The following is a 27,329-nucleotide window of genomic DNA, read 5'->3' as shown; positions in this document are numbered from 1 at the left end:
CTACACCTTTGGTGCAGCACTTTGCCAAACGTCACCACAGCAGTGTTAATTCATTGAGATGGCAGGCCATTGAACGGGTCACTTGCCCTCCAAGAGGAGGGGATAGAGACAGGCTGCTGCAGAAGAGGGAAATGTTTTGGATTTTCAGACTTCAGACTCGTGTACCTACTGGTTTTAACTCTGAATATGACCCAATTAATTTTTGGCAATGAACAAATGTGCCGTAGGTCATTGTTCCCTCTTCTGCGGCGGCAATTTCTACATTATCCATTTTTCCATACATTCATTCATTAGTATTCTACTATGGTGGGTGTGGTGTCCATATGATGCTATATGCCTTATTTCTACATAGAGCTAGATATACTAGTTTATATGTGTTTTCAGTCCAGTTTAGTCTGGAATATTTGCACTGTATTAACATTGTACCAATACGAACACATGTAGTTATATGGGACCATGTTGCCACAGTACACCCTAGTGTTTTGGGTTAGCTTCTGTGTATATAGTTAGATTTCCTCTCTATAAATACTCTGCACTTTTTTGCATTTATTTGCATGCTTGTTATGTTATTGGTCTAGGTACAGCAAACAGCATTATAACTGTTACTGTAGTCGATTTTGACATTTGAAAATTCTAGTAGGTTCATAACTACAATGTACTATATCATACCGCTGTATTTTTACTGTCAATACATTATGCTATGTTTGACCTTAGACCTGCTAAGGTTTATATATAACTTACCTTCAAGCATGCCCCTTTACAGCATTATAACTGTTACTGTAGTCGATTTTGACATTTGAAAATTCTAGTAGGTTCATAACTACAATGTACTATATCATACCGCTGTATTTTTACTATCAATACATTATGCTATGTTCGACCTTAGACCTGCTAAGGTTTATATATAACTTACCTTCAAGCATGCCCCTTTTTTGTATAGCACCTAAGTGAATTAAGTTAATACTTATCAATTTATCAACTCAGTATTTACTGATCTTTCAGAGTAGATTTTGGTAATAGGCGCTTTGTATTTAAATTTTAAATTAAATTTCAGTATTTAATTTTTTAGGCACTCATAGAGTTAAATTGTATCACAATGTGTATTTTTGTTTTTACCCAATCAGGGCGACCCTGGTGCTTTTTAAGGTGCTCAGGTGCATAGTCCAGTAGCTATGATTACGGCCCCTGGCCGAAACATGTTAGCGGACTCATTGTTGCGACGCTTCCTGGAGTGTTTTTACCCTTGTTATAATAAAGACTTTTGCTTTTAAAGACCGCTGCTAGCAACTTTTTTCTACTTTACATATATATATATATACATATACACACACACACCTATGTATAAAATATCAGGGTGGATTTGATTTAAATCACTAGTCAGCAAGACCAATTAAAATCAAGGCTTTCATTTTTATAATAACTTTTCAGATTATTTTTCCTGTTATATCAGACCATTGCTTATTTGGTTATATATCATTAGATATGCATATATAGATCATTGAAATAAATGAAAATATTGGGAGGTGAACTACCTCCAGATTAATAGGTTAATCATTCATATTTGATCAACTTTTCAGCTGTACCTTATTGGAAGGAGACAAACAAATAATTACCTTAAAGGGAAACTCAATTCAAAAATAAACTTTCATGATTCAGATAGAGCATACAATTTTAAACAACTTTCCAATTTACTTCCATCAACAAAATGTGCACAGTCTTTTATATTTACACTTTGAGTAACCAGCTTCTCCTGGGCATGTGCAAGAATTCACAAAAAAATCAAACGTTCATGATTCAGAAAGAATATGCAATTTTTAACAATTTTCGAGTTTACTTCTCTTATCTAATTTTTTTAATTCTCTTGGTATCCATTGTTGAAAAGCATACATAGGCAGGCTCAGAAGCAATTGCTGTGCGTTAGTTGCTTGTCACTGTCTCGCCCAATGTATTCAGCTAGGCCCCAGTAGAGTATTGCTCTCCTTCAACAAAGGATATCAAAAGAATGAAGCAAATTTGATAACAGAAGTAAATCTGATCATTGTAAGCTCTATTTGAAACCCAAAAGTTTTCTTTCATGATTCTGTCCCTTTAAGATGTATTTGTCAACTCTGTATGTTTATTTTATAACATTTTTGCTGTGAAGAAGGGGCATGTTTTCACATTATTTGAGAACTACAAAACCAATAATGGGCTAGATTACAAGTGGATCGCTAATTTATTGCGCGCCCATAAATGTGCAAATTTGTCAGGTTACGGGTGCGCAATAAATAACCAGCCATTACAAGTGGCTGGTTATTGCTACAATGAGCTTGGTAGCAATTAGCGTTCATAAAATTAACCAGAGATCAGATTTATAATAAAAAAAAAAATCCTAAAACGTAGGAATTGTGTTCAAAAAAGGAAAACGGTTATTCAGTGCTTACTAAGTAAAAAAAGCAAAAGGTTCTATTTCTGTTTAAATGGAGTGATAGCAAAAATGATAAATTCTCCAGTAGTAGTAGTAGTAATATATATATATATTTTTCTCTCTTTCTCTCTAACTACTGTAGTCATAAGACAAATGGTTGTAAAAGCTTCTCTGAGGTCCCTTTTGTTCAGAAACAAAATTGTTTGGCAATTAGAAGGCAGCTAATTGCAGCTGCGCACCACACTTCTGAAATTCACGGCAGTAAAGGGGCAAATAAGATAGTTTGCTCTAGTGTAGGGATTACCCTCCCACCTGACAACTCCCAACCCCTGAACCCTCCCAAACTCTCCTCTTCCCTCACCCTCTCCACTGGTCACCAATATTTAAGGTATTGGCAGATTGTCTGCCAGTATGCAGTTTAGGGCTTTTATTTATTTATTTTTGAAAAATATTTATTATTTAATATTCTTTAGTGTAGATCCCTCCTCACCCTTCCACATCCCTTAGACCCCCCCCCCCACCCCCAACAGCTCTTTAACCCTCCCACTGCTCCCTGATATCTTTGTGACAGGCAGCCAGTCTGCCAGTAACAAATTACTACTTAATTTTTTATTTTATAAATTATGATTTCTTATTTTTCTGTAGTGTAGGGTTGATCCTCTCTCCCCCCCTTAGTGTAGGGTCCTATCCCGCCCTTCTTCCCCCCTCCTCCGTTGGGCCGTCTACCTGCCTCCCTCCTTCCCTCCCACTTGGCACCAATGGAGAACAGTTATAGAGAGTGACACAGACAGCATCACCCTCTGTAACAATCTGCAAAATGGCTTCATCTGGTTAGACATCACAATCAGTGCTCGCTTATCATATGAAGGGAGATGCCTTCTGTCCCCAGCTGCAGTCTCTGCTGTCTAAGCTGACTGCAGCATGAGCCACTGTGTTGTATGTAGGTACTACACCAACACAGTAGGCTGGGCAAAGGGGTTAAACAATATAAAACATTAGAAACCAGAATTCAAATTCCAGGAGCCATGACTCATATGATTTGTCAACCCTGGTAATATAGCGTGGTATCAACCAAAGATGGCCAACTGGCGGGCCGAGGGCTTTATGCGGGCCTTTGCATTAGTTTTTGCAGACTACATAAAGAAGGCAGAACTAACAATGTGTGCCATAGTTTGTGGCCCCAGGAAAAAGCAGAAGCAAAAAAAAAAAAAAAAAAAAAGGTGGTGTGTGCATTGAGGTGATCCCAACTCGTTTAAAAACACAAATTAAAAAAAAAAATATGTATCTACAGGAATTCCTTGTATATTCTGACATTGTATGCAGAATGTTAGCACAAATAATGTTCCTTCTCACTTAAAGAACCATTAAATACAGAAGAATTGCATACTTACTAAGTAGATTTTTGCTAACAAATTTCCAAATTTACTTCTATTTGCTTGCCCTTTGTATCATGTGACATCCATCAGCCAATCACAGATTCTTATACCTATACCTTATGAACTCTTGCACATGCTCAGTAACAGCTGGTGCCTCAGAAAGTGTGCATATAAAAATACTGTGCACAATTTCATAATGGAAGTAAATTGGAAAGTCTTAAACTGCATGATCTATCTGAATCACGAAAGTTTAATTTTGACTTGAGTGTCCCTTTAAACAGATGCAAGACCAACAAAAACTGTACTAGGAGGAAACAAAATGTATGTTAACCTCATTACCCATACTCCCCCAGTCATTCAGCCGAGGAAATAAGGAAAAGGTAGGAGAACACTAGAGGTATATAGATGCCTGAAGGTTTAAAAAATTAAATGCCGCCTAAAGAATATCAGGGTGGGTCGTGGACTCTCCATGCCAGGAAAGAAAATATATTTATTAGGTAAGCATAAATTTTGTTTTCTTTCCTATGGCATGGAAAGTCCACAATTCCATTCATTACTGTTGGGAAACCAATACCCAAGCCAGAGAGGACACAAAATGGACAGGGACGGGGAACTAAAGGCATGCAGACCTAAAATGATGGCAACACCGCTTGAAGAACCTTTCTCCCAAAAGAAGCCTCAGCTGAGGCAAAAACATCAAACTTGTAAAATTTAGAAAAGGTATGTAAAGAGGATCAAGTAGCTGCCTTGCAGATTTGTTCCATAGAAGCTTCATTCTTAAAAGCTCAAGAAGAAGACACGGCATGGGTAGAGTGAGCCATAATCCTCTCAGGAGGCTCCTGTCCAGCTTCCTCATAAGCCAAACGAATTACACTCCTCAGCCAAAAGGAAAGGGTAATTGCAGTGGCTTTCTGACCGATGCACCTACCAGCGTACACCACTAAACAAGGAAGAAGATTGCCTAAAATCCCTGGTAGCCTGGAGATGGAACTTTAAGGCACGTTCCACATCCAGGTTGTGGAGCAGACATTCCTTCTAAGAAGAAGGATTACGACAAAAGGAAAGAACTACTATCCCCTGATTGATATTGTGGTCAGAGAAATCCCAATTTGGTACAGAGAACAGCCTTATCCGTATGGAAGATAAGGGGGATCACACTGCAAGGCAGATAATTCAGAAACTCTATGAGCAGAAGAAATAGCTAACAAAAACAAAAAAACTTACCAAGATATAAGTTTAATATTAACAGAATGCATAGGCTCAAACAGAGACTTTAGAAGAACACAAAGAACCAGATTAAGGCTCCAAGGAGGAGCAACGGATTTAAACACAGGCCTGGAAGATTAGCTAACTTCTTGTGGTGTAACAAAACCGAAAGGGCAGAGATCTGTCCCTTTAAAGAACTAGTTGACAAACCTCTCTCGAAACCCTCTTGGTGAAATAACAGAATTCGAGGGACTCTCACCTTATGCCAAGGGAAGCCTCGAGACTCGCACCAGGAGAGATAAGTGCGACAGACCTTATGATACATCTAACGTGTCACCGGCTTACGAGCCTGGATCAGAGTGTCAATAAACCTATCTGAAAAAACTTTTTTAGACAGGACTAAGCGTTCAAATCACCACGTAGTCAGCCTCAGAGAATCTAGATTTTGATGAAGGAATGGACCTTGAAGTAGAAGGTCCGTCCACAGAGGCAACCTCCACGGAGGAGAGGAGGACATCTTCACCAGATCTGCAACCAAGTCCTGCAAGGCCAAGCTGGAGCAATTAGGATCACCGAGGCCTGCTCCTGCTTGATACGGGCTATGACTCTGGGAAGAAAGGCAAAACGGAGGAAACAGATATATCAGTCTCCCACTGCCTGAGGGTCCCTCGATCTGGACCCGTATCTGGGGAACTTGATATTGTGGCGAGAAGCCATGAGATCTCTCTCCTGAACACCACACCTGAGAGTTATCTCAGAGAACCCATCCAGGTGAAGAGCCCACTTCCCTTGTTGGAACGTCTGTCTGCTCAGATAAGTCAAAATGTGACAATTATGGGACTCTGCCCACTGAAGGTTACGAGAGACTTCCTTCATCGCCAGGGAACTCCTTGCACCGCCCTGATGGTTGATATAAGCCACAGATGTAATGTTGCCTGATTAAAATCTGATAAACCAGAAAGAACGCAGTTGACATCTTGCTAAATGAAAAGATGGAGCCTGAACCAAGATATCTTCCAGGTATGGAGCCACAGCGATTCCTTGTGTCCGGGCTACCACTAAAAGAGCCTCCAGCAACTTAGTAAAGATCCTGGGAGCTGTAGTCAGACCAAAAGGGAGGGCTTCAAATTAAAAGTGTTCCATGTGAATAGGAACATGAAGGTATGCGTCCTTCAATTTTTTGGAGGTCATGAACTGACCCTCCTGAACCAACGGAAGAATGCATCTGATAGTCTCCATTTTGAAGGACGAAAACTTAAGAAACTTGTTGAGACACTTTAGATCCAGAATAGGACGGAAAGTTCCCTCCTTCTTGGGAACGCCAAAAAGGTTTGAATAAAACCCTAAGCTCTGTTCTGCAGGGGGGACCGGGACGATCACACCCAGGGAAGATAGATCCCTTACACAACTTAAGAATGCCTCTCTTTTCACAGGGTTTGAAAAGAGTCTTGATAGAAGTAATCTGCCTCTTGGAGGGCAAGATTTGAAACCTATCCTGTACCCCTGGGTCCGGAACGTCTTGAATCCAAGCGTCCTGAAAAAAAAAAAAAAAAGAAAGAAAGTCTGCCCCCTACAAGATCCGATCCCGGATCGGGGGAGGTCACTTCATGCTTATTGTCAGAGGAGGGCTTCTTGGACTGCTTGTTCTTGTTCCACAGCCGATAAGGTTTCCAGGAACTTAGACTGATCAGGCTTGGAGGAGGACACGGACTTCTGTCGCTTGAAGTTACAAAAGGAATGAAAATTACCAGTCTGATGACCTTTAGGCCTAGCCTTCTTGTCCTGAGGAAGGAAGGCACTCTCACCTCCAGTAACCATGGAGATAATGGAATCAAGACCAGGATCAAATAAGGACTTTACCTTGAAAGGTAACGAAAGAAGTCTAGACTTGAAAACCATGTCTGCTGACCAAGACTTCAGCCACAAGGCTCTGCAAGACAAAACCTGAGGATTTGTCGCTCAGGCGAATAACCTGCATGTTAGCATGGGGTCTTTAACCCTTTCCGGGCCTTTAAATGTTTAATTTGTGCGGCCAGCAGGTCTTATTTAAAGGATTACTTTCTGTTATAATTTTTAAGCTAAACAACTAACATATTAAAGTTAATAAACATTAATTAAAACCTACTGACCTATATTTTCTCCAAAACGAAGTTTCATAACGTTCTAAAAGTTATATCTTTTATTTGCCGATGATGTCACGTTATCCTGCCCACTATTTTCAGCACTGCATGTTCAAAATACTTAAACCAATAACTTTGTGTTTAAAGCGCCATTTTGAAACCTAGGTATTGTAAACGGATTGGTACAGAGCAAAGGATACCCACAGAGTGGGTTTGGAAAACAATTAAATTTGCAGACAAGATTTCTGATATACGGTAGAGATATGTTAATGAAATGCTATTGATAAAAAGCGTATTTGGGGTAGTTAGTTAGTAACAGGCATAGAAAATATTTACTTACAGTGGCCCTTTAATTTTCACGCCAACATTTTTGAATTACACAGCTAAATAGCAAGTCACCGCAAGATGTTGCAATTTAGCTGTAAAATTCAAAAGTGGCAAAGTCGGAATATATCCGACATTTGAACGCATGCGCTAAAACCATTTGTCGCACCACAAAGGGTTAAAGGAGGTACTATTCTCCAGAGGGATAGTAGCTCTCTTAGCATAGGTGGATATAGCACCTAAACCTCAAATAAAGATTTTTCACCTTTAAAAGAAGATTTTGTACTGTGGTGCTGTTACCTTGTTTTCTACATCCACCTTAGGAATAGTGTTCAATAACTCTAGGTTAGAGTCCAAGACTGGAAACATCTTTTTAAAATTAGGAGATGGGGAGAACTTTGGTATTTTTGGAGCCTCCAAAGGCTTGGGTTCCAAAACATCCAATGTAGCTAAACATCTGAGTAGCAAGCGAAGATGTTCAAGCTTGAATCTGCAATTCCTAAGAATCTACTGGACTGTACGCAGCAGAGTCAGAGACAGATATCTCCCCTTCAGAGGCTACTGAAGATCCTCAGAGATCTGAGATAGACTGACGAAAGCAGCTTCATTCTGAGAAGAGATTTCCTTTTTAGAGAAAACATGTTTAACTTTTCTCTTTCTCTTACCAGAAATAGGTAAGGAGCTCAGCGCAGCAGAAACAGAGGATTGAAGCTGTGCTGAAAAATCTCACGGCAAAAAAATTCCCCCAGAAAGAGATTGAGCTGAGCCGCAGGGCACTGCTGGTGCAACAATTAGGGATGGGACTGAGGAGAAATTTGAGGCATGTCAAGGGCAGCAGAGTCCTGAGAGGTACAGGGCTCTAAAGGGTTACATTTCTTAGAAATGGCAGACAAAGATTTTGATTTTCTAAACTTTGACTGCTACATGGAAGACAAGCAAAAGAAACAAAGCTAAGCAGGAGGAACCACATGAGCCTCTTCACAATATAAGCATTTATACCCCAATAGCAAAGACATTTTTTTGCAAATGCATACTGTCCTCCATAGTGAAGAAAATGCTTCCCACAAATGAATAACAGAGAAATTAATAAAAAAAGAAAAAAAAATCTCTAATAAATTTGACTTAAAGGGCCATTGATACCCAAATGTTGAAACACTTGAAAGTGATGCAGTATAGCTGTAAAAAGCTCACTAGAAAATATCACCTGAACATCTCTATGTAAAAAAGAAAGATGTTTTACCTCAAAAGTTCCTCAGCAGCAACATTCCATTGTAAAGGACTTCTAAGCAGCAAATCAGTATGTCTGTCGCAGGACAGGCAAAGGAGCAAGCTTTGTGCACACTCATCTTATTTCCCTATTCAGTTTAAGGAAGTTTACTATGAAATCTCATGAATTCACAGTAAAAGAGGTCATGACCTCAGCACTGCTGATGCCGATTGGCTGCTGTTCATTTCTTCATATTTTTTTTTACCTGCAGCTGGGCAGCAGCTAAAGTATAACTTTTTACACAGAACTTACTCTGCTGAGCTGAGGAAAAAGCGGATATTTTCATTTTTACAGTTATACTGCATCAGTGTCAAGTGATTTAGCATATAAATATTATGTCCCTTTAAGTTTATTGAAAACAATGAAAAGGCACAAATATACACTCCAGCAGTAGGTGGGGCGATCTTACCAAACCTCCCTCAGACCGGACATTCCTTCTCACAAAACTGCCTTGCTCACGCAGTCACTCTGAAATAGGCTCTCTAAGTAGCAGACAGGCACAGAATACTGCTTCACAGGGAAAAAAACAGCAACGCAGATAAATTATAAGGCTGCGCACCGCTCTCTGCCGATTATAACTGGAAGGCGACTGATGCACGCAACATTACGTGACGTCACCAAGGGGAAAAGAAAAAAAGAAGCACCAAATCAAACGGCGCAAAAAAGTACAGAGATTATAGTTGCGCAGATAATAATCCTAAATTAACTGACCAAGTTAGAAAGTGTAAAAACACAATTGGAGTAAATACGTTTTTTCAACAACATTTAACCAATTATGTGTAAAAATAAATAATGCCCTGACATGCCTCATCCCACGCTGAGAAAATGATCCCCAAAACAAAAGGCTATCAGACATAGTGCACAGTGCCCTACAAAGGTTTTGCCCAATAATTAAATAAATCCTTCAAATTAAGGATAACTTAAAAGTCCCCAGGCTCAGGGTAATAAAGGAGATTCAACTCCATTCCTAGAGTCCTCCTTTGTCCTGTTATAAGAAGGAAAATACACTTACCTTGGGAGCCTCGGCTGTGGGGTAGACACAGCACTTCCAGGTCTGACAGCTTCATCCAGACTTCTGACAGGGACCTGAAGTAGTAAGGAAACAAGTATAAACTTAACACTGGTTGCAAGGTGGGGGTGTTAGCATACAGTGTTGAAAGGAGGACAGAGAAGTTCCCTGTGACATTCAACAGCTAACAGCTACCAATACTCTTACTAAGAGGTTTACATGGATACAGCATTAACCCAAGTCCTATCTTGAAAGGGAAACTACCCATTAAAGGACTCAATATCTTCAGAGCACCATCTTCCCCTCGTCCTTGTTATAGAGGCAAAAAAATGACTGGGGCAGTATTAGTAGTGGGAGAATACTTAAAGGGACATGCCACCCACATTTTTTCTTTTATGAATTAGCAAGAGAATGCAATGTTAAACATCTTTCTAATTTACTTATATTATCTAATTTGTTTTATTCTCTTGATATTCTTTGATGAAAAGCATATCTAGATATGCTCACTAGCTGCTGATTGGTTGCTGCACATAGAAGCATCATGTGATTGGCTCACCATGTGCATTGCTTTTTCTTCAAATAAGGATATTTAAAAAATTATGCAAAATAAATTATGGAAGTAAATTGGAATGTTGTTTAAATTTATATTCTCTATCTGAATCATGAAAGAAAGATTTTGGGTTTAGTGGCCCTTTAAGCTCTTGCTGGGGTGTTCTTTGCCTCCTCCTGGTGACCAGGTGGTGAATTTCCCAACAGTAATGAATGGAATCGTGGACTCCCCATGCCATTGGAACGAAACATAGCTCCTCAAGCAAATACTTTTCAAAATAAAACCGATAAACAACATTAATATATAAAAATATAGATAGCTCTCATTATCTTACTTGCAGCATAGTGACAGCATGTTTGTTTCCAGATTTGGTCCATATCGGCATCATGCCCAGCTTCACTGCTATTAAGCCAACCCTCTTTGAACCTGTATAAAAATTCATAAGAGATAAAGACCAAACACAACAACAACAGGAGAAATCTATAACTGCTACATCAACAATGCTTAGAGACTTGAAATCCATTATTCAGATAGAACATGCAATTTTAAAAAATAGTTTTCAATTTACTCCTATTATCAATTGTGCTTCGATCTCATGTTATTCTTTGTTGAAGAGATATCTAGATGGGTAGAATGTGCATGCCTAAAGCACTACATGACAGGAAATAGTGCTCCAATCTAGTGCTCTTGCTTTATGTATAACATTGTTGTAAAACTGCTGCAATATAGTGCTGCAGACACATGCATGCTCCTGAGCTTACATCCTTGCTTTTTAACAAAGGATAACAAGAAAACAAAAATTGTATATTAAAAGTAAATTGGAAAGTTGTTTACCATTGTATGCTCTATCTGAAATTCTGAATAATGAAAGAAAAATAGATGTACTACTCAAAAAGTCAGTCTATGGCGCAATAGTGACATTCAACATAAAGGACACCTCTTAAAGAGACTTGATGGTTTCTGAAAGAGCATACAATTTAAAGCAACTTTCCAATGTACTTTTATTATGAACTTTGCTTCATCCTCTTGGTATCCCTTTGTTGAAGGACCAGCAAAGCACTACTGGGAGCTAGCTGAGCACATCTAGTTAGCCACTGGCAAGAGACATATTTGTGCAGTCACCAATCAGCAGTTAGCTCCCAGTAGTGCATTGCTGCTCCAGAGTCAACCTAGGTATGCTTCCATCAAAGGATACCAAGATAATGAAGCAAATTCTGTTTAAAATTGTATGCCCTATCTGAATCATAAAAAAAACATTTTGAGTTTCATATCCTTTTAAATATCAAAAGGGCACAAAGGTAGTATCAGAAAAGCATAACATTATGGCATCCAAAATCAATCTAGAGGCACTTTGGCTAAAAAACATAACATATCATACATATGAAGAACATCTATATAAAAATAAGAATATATTTTTAAATTTAAAAAAAATAAATCCATGATTTTGCACAACAGAGACTCTAGAGATGTTGCTGGACAGAATCAGGTTTACTTCTTTCAAAACATGTGGGGGGGTAAGATGACTCTGCTAGATATCAGTGAATACATAGTACATGATACTGTGGGATAATACATAGTCTAAACGTGATACAAATATCAGGAATGAAGCTAACAGTTAAATGGGCAGTCTAATGCAAAAATAAGTTTTAAATTACTGTATTTTATTTTAGCATCAGTGTCCTTTGCAAACCATTTTGTAACATTTAAGAAGAAGTTAAATACATAGCTAAAGTCACAACCAGAGATTCAACAGGCAGCTGATTAGCAGATACATGCATGTGGCATTCCTTAATTGGCTCATTGATTAATAATACCTACCTTTTTATGATATTCCTTCTATTTTGAAAGATTAAAATTATAATAAAAACAGGTAGTAAAAGCAATGCATGCAAATGAAGGCATTAACTAGTGCATAATTACAGGGGTGGAACTACCGGTGGTGCAGCCATCGCAACTGCAACAGGGCCCGTGAGGTCCCCCTTAAGGGGGGGGGGGGGGGGTAGCTTCAGATATTTTTTTTTAACTTTTATGAAGAAAAAAAAACAAACATTTTTTTTTAAATTAAGCACAACATTGACCTGGCTGCCACAGTGTGCACGTTCAGACTGTGTCCACTCTCTGACTAGGGGTTTGGAAAGTGCTGTGAAACTTTTACGGTAATGATCCCATTCCCGAACTGTGACGCCTGGTGCATTGGCGATTGGCGCCGCTTCCGCTCCTGACTGACTGCACGTGTAGTCAGTCAGTGAGAGAGAGCGGTGCAACTGTGCAGAGGCAGCGAGCTGAGCGATGAGGGGGCCTGAGGGCGACTAGAGACGATCACGGTGAGTCAAGTGTGAGTGCCTGCCTGATCTGTACAGTAAAGTAACAACACCCATACTTTACTGGTGCAGTGCAGGAAACAGCCATAACTAATGGCACCGTGATTTAGTGTGTGAAACCATTAACTGAGCACTATTGCTCAGTGCAACGCAGACCTGCAACTTAGTTCTAATTGGTAGTAAACATGACTGGGGAGTGACGGTGTATAATAGTAAAACGTCTGCCCGCATATTACCCTCAGAAACCCATACTGGTAGAACCTACAGACAGCCCTTTGTATAACAGCAGGTAGCACAGTGTCACAAACATAACCTGTGTTAAGCCCTTTGTATATGTTAAGAGTGCGATCTGTAAATAAAATAATACACATGACCTGCATAAAACACAGTGACAGGCTTGTAAATGCCAAACAATATGTGTAAAACAACATAAGCCACTGGCATGGCGACTGAAGACAGGTATATTTCCTATTACTGCCCTATTACATGACCACTCACCCTATAACTGCCCTATTACATGACCCTTCACCCTATAACTGCCCTGTACCTATCACATAACCTCTCACCCTATAACTGCCCTGTACCTATCACTGCCCTATTACATAACCGCTCACCCTATAACTGCCCTGTACCTATCACTGCCCTATTACATAACCGCTCACCCTATAACTGCCCTGTACCTATCGCTGCCCTATTACATAACCGCTCACCCTATAACTGCCCTGTACCTATCACTGCCCTAATACATAACCGCTCACCCTATAACTGTCCTGTACCTATCACTGCCCTATTACATGGCCCTTCACCCTATAACTGCCCTGTACCTATCACTGCCCTATTACATGGCCCCTCACCCTATAACTGCCCTGTACCTATCACTGCCCTATTACGTGGCCCCTCACCCTATAACTTCCCTGTACCTATCACTGCCCTATTACATGGCCCCTCACCCTATAACTGCCCTGTACCTATCACTGCCCTATTACATGGCCCCTCACCCTATAACTGCCCTGTACCTATCACTGCCCTATTACATGGCCCCTCACCCTATAACTGCCCTGTACCTATCACTGCCCTATTACATGGCCCCTCACCCCATAACTGCCCTGTACCTATCACTGCCCTATTACATGGCCCCTCACCCTATAACTTCCCTGTACCTATCACTGCCCTATTACATGGCCCCTCACCCTATAACTTCCCTGTACCTATCACTGCCCTATTACATGGCCCCTCACCCTATAACTGCCCTGTACCTATCACTGTCCTATTACATAACCTCTCACCCTATAACTGCCCTATTACATGACCCCTCACCCTATAACTGCCCTGTACATATCACTGCCCTAGAACAAAAGATGCCTCACCCTATAAATGTCCTGTACCTATCGTTGCCCTATTACATGACCCCCTCACCCTATAACTGTCCTGTACTTATCACTGCCCTAATATATGACCCTTCACCCTATAACTGCCCTGTACCTATCACTGCCCTATTACATGACCCCTCACCCTATCAATGTAGGTTTAAAATTACAGCTTTTTTGTATGCATGTTCCTATCCAGAAAAAAAAACAAATGCTTACCAGGCTTGCAAAGGTAGTATTGGTTATAGAAAAGCTATATACACCAGAGGCGACCACTGGAATCAACCTCCCAGTGTGTGAAGGGCGAGAACCCAGCCAATTTAAATGGGTGTTCTCAATACTTATGCTCATGTGCTATCTGCTAATGTTCATGTAGACATTTTCCTAATGTTGTGTGGCTATTTACCTACTAGTTCTTTCATTCTGGTCACTTTTTTGTGTTGTGATGCTTTTTTTGTGCTTCTGCTTCTGGTATGTCCCCAGATAATTGTATGTGCAGTGAGCTTGGGCCCAGGTATATAGGAATATTCTTGAGGGGAATGAGGCGGGAGCTTAGTGTACAGGCCTTGAGTTTTAACCAATAACCATCAGTTGGCTTTTCCTGGATCGAAGCCAGCAAACCAAGCATTTACATTACTCTAAAGTGTGTGTGTGTGTGTGTGTGTGTGTGTATGTAAGCAGGTGTGTATGTAGTGTGTGTATGCAGTATGTATGGTGTCTGTGTGTGTGTATGTATGCATGTAGAGTGTGTGTGTGTGTATATGTAAGCAGTGTGTATGTAAGCAGTGTGTATGTAGTGTGTTTATGCAGTATGTATGGTGTGTGTGTGTGTGTATGTAAGCAGTGTGTATGTATGCGGTATGAATGTAGAGTGTGTGTGTGTGTGTATATATATGTAAGCAGTATGTGTGTATAAAATATGCATGTAGTGTGTGTGTGTATATATATATATATATATATATATATATATATATATATATATATATATATATATATATATGCAGTGCGTATGCAGTATATATTTAGTGTGTATATGTATGTAGTGTGTGTATGCATGAAGGCCTCTTTAAAGGAAAGTAGTGGTTTGCGTTTAAAAAAAAAAATCACACTTTATCACTATTGCTGAGAGTACCTGCCATGTCCAGAGTATAGTTTACATTACTTGCCTTAACTAGAAAGTGTTTGTGTGTGTGTTTTTTTGTTGTTATTTTTTAATGTCAATGTATCAAAATCATGTTTTTTTTTGCGGGAGGGGGGGGGCTTCTTAGATTCTTGCACCGGGGCCCTGATGTTTCTAGCTACACCTCTGCATAATTATATCATTAAATGTTATACATTTTGTCCCCTCCTTAGATGCCATTTTATTTACCTCTCCCACAGTCCCAGTTTTGGTGCGGCAAGCATTACAGTCGATCAAAAGCCATATCACCTGCAACCGAAAAGGTGGTATGACAGCCTGCTTCAAAGGCTGTTACATATATAACGCTAATTCTATGCTTACTGTTCCTTTAAATGTATTATTCTGCCTAAATACTGGGAGGTAGCTGGTGCCAGTGGCTTACCAGATATGTTCAGCTAGCTACCAGTAATGTTTTGTTGCTCTTGAGGTGTTAAACAGCTATATGCAAACTTTAGTACTTTCTGGTGTTTTGGGAAGGGGAACTCATATTTAATATGGTACCATGCCGTTTTTAATGAAAATATTTAGGAAATAATGAGTTATGTGACATTGTTTACTCCATACCATTTTTTTTTTGCATTCCATACGATAGTTTTTTTTAGTTATTTGTGAGTACAGTATTTAGACAAACTAAAGCTATTTTCTTAAATTGTTTGGGTTTGCTGAAAAAAAAAACATGATTTGTTTGTGAAGCTAATGTTTAAGCAGATATTTGGTCAAAATTTAAATGGACATAGACAAATAAAATCTTAGAATAGAAACATATTTGTAATTATATATACACACACTCCTAGTAAAAGTTATCACTGTTTTAGTGTTGTTATTTTTCTCTGCAAGTGCATGTGAAGCATAGTTAAATATTCTCAGTGCACCAACATTTTAAATTCTGCAGCTGCTTAGAGTGCCAGTGGGGCTTGTATCATGTCAGCAATTAACAAATTCAGTCATAACCAGATGATACACGCACCTTAGGTTTTCTGAAAAAGTGCAGTTTTTAAAATAGTGGCACACGGTGCATACTTAAGTACACTTTTGGAACAGCTATAGATTTTTTAGAAGCATTTTTGCTACTACATGTATATTACAAAAATGCTTCTATTCAAAACTGAAATACACCCATGTGGATTCCAATTTTGGCTGTAATGTCCCTTGTGCTGAAGCTAGAATAGTGTTTGCACTCAAAGGATAAGAAAGGTTCACCGGTGAGAGGGAACATGCAAGCAACTGCAATTAATTTCCAATGTAAACTATATACAGTTGTTTTAAGTCATGGGTACAAAAGATTTCCAACTGTATATCACATTATTTATTAGAAATGTATTAAAAGAAACGACTTTGGTAAACACACCTGGTTCCCATTGCTTTATAGGCCAGGGTTCATCTTTCAGAGGGCAAAGCTTGCTTGCAGTTTGTTCTCTGTATTCCTCTGCAGTTAGACGCTTTAGAAACTTTTTGTTTTCTTCAGAAAGATGTTCATCCCACCAGGTGTCGCTTTGGAGGCCTCGTACTAAGATCACAACTGAAACACGGCTGGGGCTGGATAGAAGGAATAGTTATATGTTATGATGTAGATGCAAAGATTCCATTGCTGTAAAAACATTAAACTTTGAAAAACTACATTCAATAAAATGTTATTATGAAATAAAGGTAACAGTTGTTTGTATATTGTTAAATAAAAAACAAAATTTATGCTTACCTGATAAATTCATTTCTCCTGTAGTGTGGTCAGTCCACGGGTCATCATTACTTCTGGGATATTATCTCCTCCCCTACAGGAAGTGCAAGAGGATTCACCCAGCAGAGCTGCTACATAGCTCCTCCCCTCTACGTCACCTCCAGTCATTCGACCAAAGGACCAACGAGAAAGGAGAAGCCCAAGGGTGTAGTGGTGACTGGAGTATAATCCAAAAATTTTTTAGCCTGCCATAAAAAACAGGGCGGGCCGTGGACTGACCACACTACAGGAGAAATGAATTTATCAGGTAAGCATAAATTTTGTTTTCTCCTGTTAAGTGTGGTCAGTCCACGGGTCATCATTACTTCTGGGATACCAATACCAAAGCAAAAGTACACGGATGACGGGAGGGACAGGCAGGCTCTTTATACGGAGGGAACCACTGCCTGAAGAACCTTTCTCCCAAAAACAGCCTCCGAAGAAGCAAAAGTGTCAAATTTGTAAAATTTGGAAAAAGTATGAAGAGAAGACCAAGTTGCAGCCTTGCAAATCTGTTCAACAGAAGCCTCATTCTTAAAGGCCCAAGTGGAAGCCACAGCTCTAGTAGAATGAGCTGTAATTCTTTCAGGAGGCTGCTGTCCAGCAGTCTCATAGGCTAATCGTATTATGCTACGAAGCCAAAAAGAGAGAGAGGTAGCCGAAGCTTTTTGACCTCTCCTCTGACCAGAATAAACGAAAAACAGGGAAGACGTTTGACGAAAATCCTTAGTTGCCTGTAGATAAAATTTCAGGGCACGGACTACATCTAGATTGTGTAGCAGACGTTCCTTCTTCGAGGAAGGATTAGGACACAAAGATGGAACAACAATCTCTTGATTGATATTCCTGTTAGTGACCACCTTAGGTAGGAACCCAAGTTTAGTACTACCTTGTCTGAATGAAAAATCAGATAAGGAGAATCACAATGTAAGGCAGATAACTCAGAAACTCTTCGAGCCGAGGAAATAGCCATTAAAAACAGAACTTTCCAAGATAACAATTTGATATCAATGGAATGAAGGGGTTCAAACGGAACACCCTGTAAAACATTAAGAACTAAGTTCAAACTCCATGGCGGAGCAACAGTTTTAAACACAGGCTTGATCCTAGCTAAAGCCTGACAAAAAGCTTGAACGTCCGGAACTTCTGACAGACGTTTGTGTAAAAGAATGGACAGAGCTGAAATCTGTCCCTTTAAAGAACTAGCGGATAACCCCTTTTCTAAACCTTCTTGTAGAAAAGACAATATCCTTGGAATCCTAACCTTACTCCATGAGTAACTCTTGGATTCGCACCAATATAAGTATTTACGCCATATTTTATGGTAAATCCTTCTGGTAACAGGCTTCCTAGCCTGTATTAAGGTATCAATAACTGGCTCAGAAAAACCACGTTTTGATAAAATCAAGCGTTCAATTTCCAAGCAGTCAGCTTCAGAGAAGTTAGATTTTGATGTTTGAATGGACCCTGGATCAGAAGGTCCTGTTTCAGAGGTAGAGACCAAGGCGGACAGGATGACATGTCCACTAGATCTGCATACCAAGTCCTGCGTGGCCATGCAGGTGCTATTAGAATCACTGATGCTCTCTCCTGTTTGATTCTGGCAATCAATCGAGGAAGCATCGGGAAGGGTGGAAACACATAAGCCATCCCGAAGGTCCAAGGTGCTGTCAAAGCATCTATCAGAACCGCTCCCGGATCCCTGGATCTGGACCCGTAGCGAGGAAGCTTGGCGTTCTGACGAGACGCCATGAGATCTATCTCTGGTTTGCCCCAACGTCGAAGTATCTGGGCAAAGACCTCCGGATGAAGTTCCCACTCCCCCGGATGAAAAGTCTGACGACTTAAGAAATCCGCCTCCCAGTTCTCCACTCCCGGGATGTGGATTGCAGACAGGTGGCAAGAGTGAGACTCTGCCCAGCGAATTATCTTTGATACTTCCATCATTGCTAGGGAGCTTCTTGTCCCTCCCTGATGGTTGATGTAAGCTACAGTCGTGATGTTGTCCGACTGAAACCTGATGAACCCCCGAGTTGTTAACTGGGGCCAAGCCAGAAGGGCATTGAGAACTGCTCTCAATTCCAGAATGTTTATTGGAAGGAGACTCTCCTCCTGATTCCATAGTCCCTGAGCCTTCAGAGAATTCCAGACAGCGCCCCAACCTAGTAGGCTGGCGTCTGTTGTTACAATTGTCCAGTCTGGCCTGCTGAATGGCATCCCCCTGGACAGGTGTGGCCGATAAAGCCACCATAGAAGAGAATTTCTGGTCTCTTGATTCAGATTCAGAGTGGGGGACAAATCTGAGTAATCCCCATTCCACTGACTTAGCATGCACAATTGCAGCGGTCTGAGATGTAGGCGTGCAAAAGGTACTATGTCCATTGCCGCTACCATTAAGCCGATCACCTCCATGCATTGAGCTACTGACGGGTGTTGAATGGAATGAAGGACACGGCATGCATTTTGAAGCTTTGTTAACCTGTCTTCTGTCAGGTAAATCTTCATTTCTACAGAATCTATCAGAGTCCCTAAGAAGGGAACTCTTGTGAGTGGAAAGAGAGAACTCTTCTTTTCGTTCACCTTCCATCCATGTGACCTTAGAAATGCCAGTACTAACTCTGTATGAGACTTGGCAGTTTGAAAGCTTGAAGCTTGTATCAGAATGTCGTCTAGGTACGGAGCTACCGAAATTCCTCGCGGTCTTAGTACCGCCAGAAGAGTACCCAGAACCTTTGTGAAAATTCTTGGAGCCGTAGCCAATCCGAATGGAAGAGCTACAAACTGGTAATGCCTGTCTAGAAAGGCAAACCTTAGATACCGGTAATGACTTCTGTGAATCGGTATGTGAAGGTAAGCATCCTTTAAATCCACTGTGGTCATGTACTGACCCTCTTGGATCATGGGTAAAATTGTTCGAATAGTTTCCATCTTGAACGATGGAACTCTTAGGAATTTGTTTAGGATCTTTAAATCCAAGATTGGCCTGAAAGTTCCCTCTTTTTTGGGAACTACAAACAGATTTGAGTAAAACCCTTGTCCTTGTTCCGACCGCGGAACTGGATGGATCACTCCCATTAATAAAAGATTTTGTACGCAGCGTAGGAACGCTTCTTTCTTTATTTGGTTTGTTGACAACCTTGACAGATGAAATCTCCCTCTTGGGGGAGAGGATTTGAAGTCCAGAAGGTATCCCTGAGATATGATCTCTAACGCCCAGGGATCCTGAACATCTCTTGCCCAAGCCTGGGCGAAGAGAGAAAGTCTGCCCCCTACTAGATCCGGTCCCGGATCGGGGGCCCTCGATTCATGCTGTCTTAGGGGCAGCAGCAGATTTCCTGGCCTGCTTGCCCTTGTTCCAGGACTGGTTAGGTTTCCAGCCTTGTCTGTAGCGAGCAACAGCTCCTTCCTGTTTTGGTGCAGAGGAAGTTGATGCTGTTCCTGCTTTGAAATTACGAAAGGAACGAAAATTAGACTGTCTAGCCCTAGGTTTGGCTTTGTCCTGAGGCAGGGCATGGCCTTTACCTCCTGTAATGTCAGCGATAATCTCTTTCAACCCGGGCCCGAATAAGGTCTGCCCTTTGAAAGGTATATTAAGCAATTTAGATTTAGAGGTAACATCAGCTGACCAGGATTTTAGCCACAGTGCTCTGCGTGCCTGAATGGCAAATCCGGAATTCTTAGCCGTAAGTTTAGTTAAATGTACTACGGCATCTGAAATAAATGAGTTAGCTAACTTAAGGGCTTTAAGTTTGTGTGTAATCTCATCTAGTGTAGATGATTGAAGTGTCTCTTCCAGAGACTCAAACCAAAATGCTGCTGCAGCCGTGACAGGCGCAATACATGCAAGAGGTTGCAATATAAAACCTTGTTGAACAAACATTTTCTTAAGGTAACCCTCTAATTTCTTATCCATTGGATCTGAAAAAGCACAGCTATCCTCCACCGGGATAGTGGTACGCTTAGCTAAAGTAGAAACTGCTCCCTCCACCTTAGGGACCGTTTGCCATAAGTCCCGTGTGGTGGCGTCTATTGGAAACATTTTTCTAAATATCGGAGGAGGTGAGAACGGCACACCGGGCCTATCCCACTCCTTAGTAACAATTTCAGTAAGTCTCTTAGGTATAGGAAAAACGTCAGTACTCGCCGGTACCGCAAAATATTTATCCAACCTACACATTTTCTCTGGTATTGCAACTGTGTTACAATCATTCAGAGCCGCTAACACCTCCCCTAGTAATACACGGAGGTTTTCCAGCTTAAATTTAAAATTTGAAATATCTGAATCCAGTCTGTTTGGATCAGAACTGTCACCCACAGAATGAAGTTCTCCGTCCTCATGTTCTGCCACCTGTGACGCAGTGTCTGACATGGCCCTAATATTATCAGCGCACTCTGTTCTCACCCCAGAGTGATCACGCTTGCCTCTAAGTTCTGGTAATTTAGCCAAAACTTCAGTCATAACAGTAGCCATATCCTGTAATGTGATTTGAAATGGCCGCCCAGATGTACTCGGCGCTACAATATCACGCACCTCCCGAGCGGGAGATGCAGGTACTGACACGTGAGGCGAGTTAGTCGGCATAACTCTCCCCTCGTTGTTAGGTGAAATATGTTCAGTTTGTACAGATTGATTTTTATTTAAAGTAACATCAATACAATTAGTACATACATTTCTATTGGGCTCCACTTTGGCATTAGCACATATAGCACATGTATCTTCCTCTGAATCAGACATGTTTAACACACTAGCAATAAACTAGCAACTTGGAAATGCTTTTCAAGTAATTTACAATAATATGAAAACGAACTGTGCCTATAAGAAGCACAGAAACAATTATGACAGTTGAAAATAAATAAGTTATAGTATCAAATCTTTGTAAGAAATATACAATTTTAGCAAAGGATTGTTCCCATTAGCAAAGGATAACTAACCCTCACAGCAGAAAAAAATACACAAATAAACGTTTTTTATCACAGTCAACTACAATCTTCACAGCTCTGCTGTGAATGATTACCTCCCTCAAAACAAGCTTTGGAGATCCCTGAGTTCTGTAGAGATGAACCGGATCATGCAGGAAGAAAAATGAACTTCTGACTGAGTTTTTTGATGCGTAGTAAAAGCGCCAAAAATGGCCCCTCCCCCTCACACATAACAGTGAGAGAGATCAGTAAACTGCTTTAATTTAAACAAAACTATTGCCAAGTGGAAAAAATAGTGCCCAAACATTTTTTCACCCAGTACCTCAGAGAAATAAACGATTTTACATGCCAGCAAAAAAACGTTTAACCTCAATAAATTAATTGTTATTTAAAAACCTATTGCAAGTCCCTGCAAAATAGGTTAAGTCTATGCATACAGTATAAATCCAGTGAAGTACCATTCCCCAGAATACTGAAGTGTAAAATATACATACATGACAGCCTGATACCAGCTACATCTACTGCATTTAAGGCTGAGTTTACATTATAACGGTATGGCAGGATTTTCTCATCAATTCCATGTCAGAAAATAATAAACTTCTACATACCTCTTTGCAGATTAATCTGCCCGCTGTCCCCTGATCTGAAGTTTACCTCTCCTCAGATGGCCGAGAAACAGCAATATGATCTTAACTACTCCGGCTAAAATCATAGAAAAAACTCAGGTAGATTCTTCTTCAAATTCTACCAGAGAATGAATAACACACTCCGGTGCTATTATAAAATAACAAACTTTTGATTGAAGGTAATAAACTAATTAAAATCACCACAGTCCTCTCACACATCCTATCTATTCGTTGGGTGCAAGAGAATGACTGGAGGTGACGTAGAGGGGAGGAGCTATGTAGCAGCTCTGCTGGGTGAATCCTCTTGCACTTCCTGTAGGGAAGGAGATAATATCCCAGAAGTAATGATGACCCGTGGACTGACCACACTTAACAGGAGAAAGTACCTATAACTACCTATATATACCTGACTACTTACTACTTCTTGCTACTACACAGTTAAATTAGCACAAATGACTTTATGGCATAATACTACAAACAACATTAGATAGGCTGATCTAGAAAGCACCACCCAACTGATTCTTCTGACCCCCAGCTAAAATGTTGGCCAATATTAAGTTAAAATGGACTAATATTAACATTTTCAATGTTTATTGCACAAATTATCATTACATAAATTTACATTATGCAATTATTTTGTGCACACAGGCTGGGCTGTTTTGCAAGTGGCCCAGCATCCCAAAGATGCAGCAAAACACAACATCTCAGGCTTCAAGAACCAACTGCACTTGTAGGGATAAACATTAACACTCCATAGCCCTAATAATACACAGGGGGTGATAATAACCGTAAGGCCAAAACGGTATAACAATCTTTTTCAATTGTATTATACACAATTAAAACAAAGATAAAAACCAGGGATCATCTTGCATAGAAGTTCCCAATTGTGACGCGTTTCTCAGTGGATATACCAATAATTGTTCCATAATTTACAGGAAATAGAGATTGAATTTTTGGATGTCCTGTAATATTGGGTTAATGATGAAAGAGTAGCATCCAAGATCTTAGTTACGACTGTTGACAGCAACATTTGTTTTGATTTTTATAGTAACCATCACATCAATTGGAAAACTAACATCCCCTATAGCCAATTTAGGAGACTTAGGAGAAACTGTTCCAAAATGTAATTGTATGACCAATAGAGTAATATATTAAAAGACAGGTTCTTGGAAAAATTGTATCCTCAGTCTTTAGTGGAAGATTGCTGTCGTAGAGCAAGAGATTTAGATAGGTCTCTTATAATTACTACATGTAAAGCGGATACATCTAGGAAGATTTTTTTAGAGTCTAATAATAATAAAAAATCCTCTTTATTACTAAATATACCACCAATCAAAAATGTATAAATAAGGTATTAAGTAAACACTGGGACATCTTTACTGAAAGATCCCATTCTAAGAGAAGTTATGGATAACAAACCTAAGTGTGTCTATCATAGAGCCACGACTCTTAAAAACAAACAAGCCCCAAGTAAGATCGTTATGTCTAAATGTAAACTATACAAAGTGAAAACACCTAAAATTAATTCAGTTGGGGATTTTTAGTGTGGTTGTTAAAGGTGTGGAATGTGCTCTTGGGTTTCCTAGGGCACCACTTCCTTTCAGTCTAATTTTACTAAAGAACGGTTTGCTATCCAATAACATCTCATTTGTGGTTCCTCTTATGTGGCCTACCTGTTGAGTTGTAAATGTAGGAAGCCGTATGTGGGTCGCTCTTCCCGCTCTGTTAGACTGAGATGGGGTGAACATTTAAGAAATAAAAAAGGTATACTAAACCAATTTTTTTTCTTTCCTGATTCAAATAGAGCATGCAATTTTAAGCAACTTACTAATTTACTCCTAGTATCAATTTTTCTTCATTCTCTTGCTATCTTTATTTGAAAAAGAAGGCTTCTAAGCTAAGGAGCTAGACAATGTTTGGTTCAGGGCTTGGACAGCACTTGTTTAATGGTGGATGCATTTACCTACCAATCAGCAAGAACAACCCAGGTTGTGAACTAAAAATAGGCCGGCTTCTAAACTTACTTTCTTGCTTTTCAAATAAAGATAGCAAAAGAATGAAGAAAAATTGATAATAGGAGTAAATTAGAAAGTTGCTTAAAATTGCATGCTCTATCTGAATCATGAAAGAAAAAAAATTGTGTTCAGTGTCCCTTTAAGCATAGTGTGTCTAGGCATGTAGGTTTGTAAACGCAAACATTTCATTATCACTCCTAATGAATCTGTTACACATAACTATGGGTCCAACAGGTTCTCTATGCTAAGCTACAGGGAGTGCAGAATTATTAGGCAAATGAGTATTTTGACCACATCATCCTCTTTATGCATGTTGTCTTACTCCAAGCTGTATAGGCTCGAAAGCCTACTACCAATTAAGCATATTAGGTGATGTGCATCTCTGTAATGAGAAGGGGTGTGGTCTAATGACATCAACACCCTATATCAGGTGTGCATAATTATTAGGCAACTTCCTTTCCTTTGGCAAAATGGGTCAAAAGAAGGACTTGACAGGCTCAGAAAAGTCAAAAATAGTGAGATATCTTGCAGAGGGATGCAGCACTCTTAAAATTGCAAAGCTTCTGAAGCGTGATCATCGAACAATCAAGCGTTTCATTCAAAATAGTCAACAGGGTCGCAAGAAGCGTGTGGAAAAACCAAGGCGCAAAATAACTGCCCATGAACTGAGAAAAGTCAAGCGTGCAGCTGCCAAGATGCCACTTGCCACCAGTTTGGCCATATTTCAGAGCTGCAACATCACTGGAGTGCCCAAAAGCACAAGGTGTGCAATACTCGGAGACATGGCCAAGGTAAGAAAGGCTGAAAGACGACCACCACTGAACAAGACACACAAGCTGAAACGTCAAGACTGGGCCAAGAAATATCTCAAGACTGATTTTACTAAGGTTTTATGGACTGATGAAATGAGAGTGAGTCTTGATGGGCCAGATGGATTGGTAAAGGGCAGAGAGCTCCAGTCCGACTCAGACGCCAGCAAGGTGGAGGTGGAGTACTGGTTTGGGCTGGTATAATCAAAGATGAGCTTGTGGGGCCTTTTCGGGTTGAGGATGGAGTCAAGCTCAACTCCCAGTCCTACTGCCAGTTTCTGGAAGACACCTTCTTCAAGCAGTGGTACAGGAAGAAGTCTGCATCCTTCAAGAAAAACATGATTTTCATGCAGGACAATGCTCCATCACACGCGTCCAAGTACTCCACAGCGTGGCTTGCAAGAAAGGGTATAAAATAAGAAAATCTAATGACATGGCCTCCTTGTTCACCTGATCTGAACCCCATTGAGAACCTGTGGTCCATCATCAAATGTGAGATTTACAAGGAGGGAAAACAGTACACCTCTCTGAACAGTGTCTGGGAGGCTGTGGTTGCTGCTGCATGCAATGTTGATGGTGAACAGATCAAAACCCTGACAGAATCCATGGATGGCAGGCTTTTGAGTGTCCTTGCAAAGAAAGGTGGCTATATTGGTCACTGATTTGTTTTTGTTTTGTTTTTGAATGTCAGAAATGTATATTTGTGAATGTTGAGATGTTATATTGGTTTCACTGGTAAAAATAAATAATTGAAATGGGTATATATTTGTTTTTTGTTAAGTTGCCTAATAATTATGCACAGTAATAGTCACCTGCACACACAGATATCCCCCTAAAATAGCTATAACTAAAAACAAACTAAAAACTACTTCCAAAACTATTCAGCTTTGATATTAATGAGTTTTTTGGGTTCATTGAGAACATGGTTGTTGTTCAATAATAAAATTAATCCTCAAAAATACAACTTGCCTAATAATTCTGCACTGCCTGTAGCAAAAAAGACCTATTGGATTTATAGATTGTTTCTCTTCTTCCTCTCAGGCTTGAATGAGGTTTTAAATCTAGAAGCTTTTTGATATATATATATATATGTTGTCTTATGAACTGTATGGTGTGTTAGTATGCTAATAAAAGGTAAGCTGACATTATACAGTTGACATGTTATGGAGTTTATTTTTGGTTTTGATAACATTCAGTTTGTTATTTTTGGGAATAAATGTAAATTAGTAGATGTTATTATATGTTATCCCGTTGGTAAAGATTTAGATTTGAATTCCTTAGGAATACTGCTCATGCGGTTAAGAGCTTTTTAGTTAAGCTCAATCATCACAGCATTATTTTTATTTTTTTAAAGGGACACTCAAGTAAAAATGAACCTTTTAACGCCGTTATGCAGTTCTATTCCGTCACAGTTACACTGGGCTTTAGTGCCGTTCTGACGGAATAGAACGTCATAACCGTTGGCTGTCCTAAAGCCAACTGCGCTTCCATGATGTGATCACGGTTTGGAGGGCGTGCCCTAGCATCACAGGGACGCCCCCCTGACCCAATCCCATCATTGAAATCTCGCGATCGCATGCACAATCGCAGGATTTCAATTTGTTTACATCGGAACGTTGTTCCGATGTAGACAAATTAACCCAGTCATCAAAGGGTTAAACTTTCATTATTCAGATAGAGCATGCAATTTTAAACAACTTTCCAATTTACTTCCATTTAAAAAAGTGCAGTCTTTTTATATTTAAACTTTTTGGAGTCACCAGCTCCTACTGAGCATGTGCAAGTATAAGCATATATGCATTTGTGATTGGCTGATGGCTGTCACATGGTACAGGGGGAGTGGAAATAGACATAACTTTTAAAATTGTCAGAAAAAAAATCTTCTATTCATTTGAAGTTCAGACTAAGTTCTATTGCATTGTCTTGTGATCTTGCATTTGTTGATTATGCAAATCTACTGTGTTGACTGGTCCTTTAAAGCAATTAATAGCCGGTGACTGTGCACACATTATAGCCTTGAAAAAGCCTGTGAATTATGCAAAACATGTGTTGGATATACTTTTGAATTTGAGGGCATTTGTGAAGGAACATCATGGTTATTGAAAGGTGCTGGTCTCT

At 39.9% G+C, this 27,329-nt stretch overlaps 1 protein-coding gene across 2 annotated transcripts in view; it reads right to left on the bottom strand.

The window, feature by feature from the left end:
- Positions 1 to 27,329, bottom strand: part of MRPL3 (mitochondrial ribosomal protein L3) — a 344,205-nt gene that overhangs the window by 314,436 nt on the left and 2,440 nt on the right. For both annotated transcript variants that reach the window (XM_053714297.1, XM_053714298.1), the window contains exons 2-3: positions 16,476 to 16,663; positions 10,594 to 10,685 (exon numbers count right to left, since the gene is read on the bottom strand). In XM_053714297.1, coding sequence (XP_053570272.1) covers positions 10,594 to 10,685; positions 16,476 to 16,663 — 280 coding nt within the window. The remainder of the gene's footprint in view (positions 1 to 10,593; positions 10,686 to 16,475; positions 16,664 to 27,329) is intronic.

The sequence above is a fragment of the Bombina bombina genome, chromosome 5 (genome assembly GCF_027579735.1).
Source record: "Bombina bombina isolate aBomBom1 chromosome 5, aBomBom1.pri, whole genome shotgun sequence".
NCBI lineage: Eukaryota > Metazoa > Chordata > Amphibia > Anura > Bombinatoridae > Bombina > Bombina bombina.
Note: the sequence above shows the minus strand (reverse complement) of the source record. Positions and strands in the feature narration are given on the sequence as shown.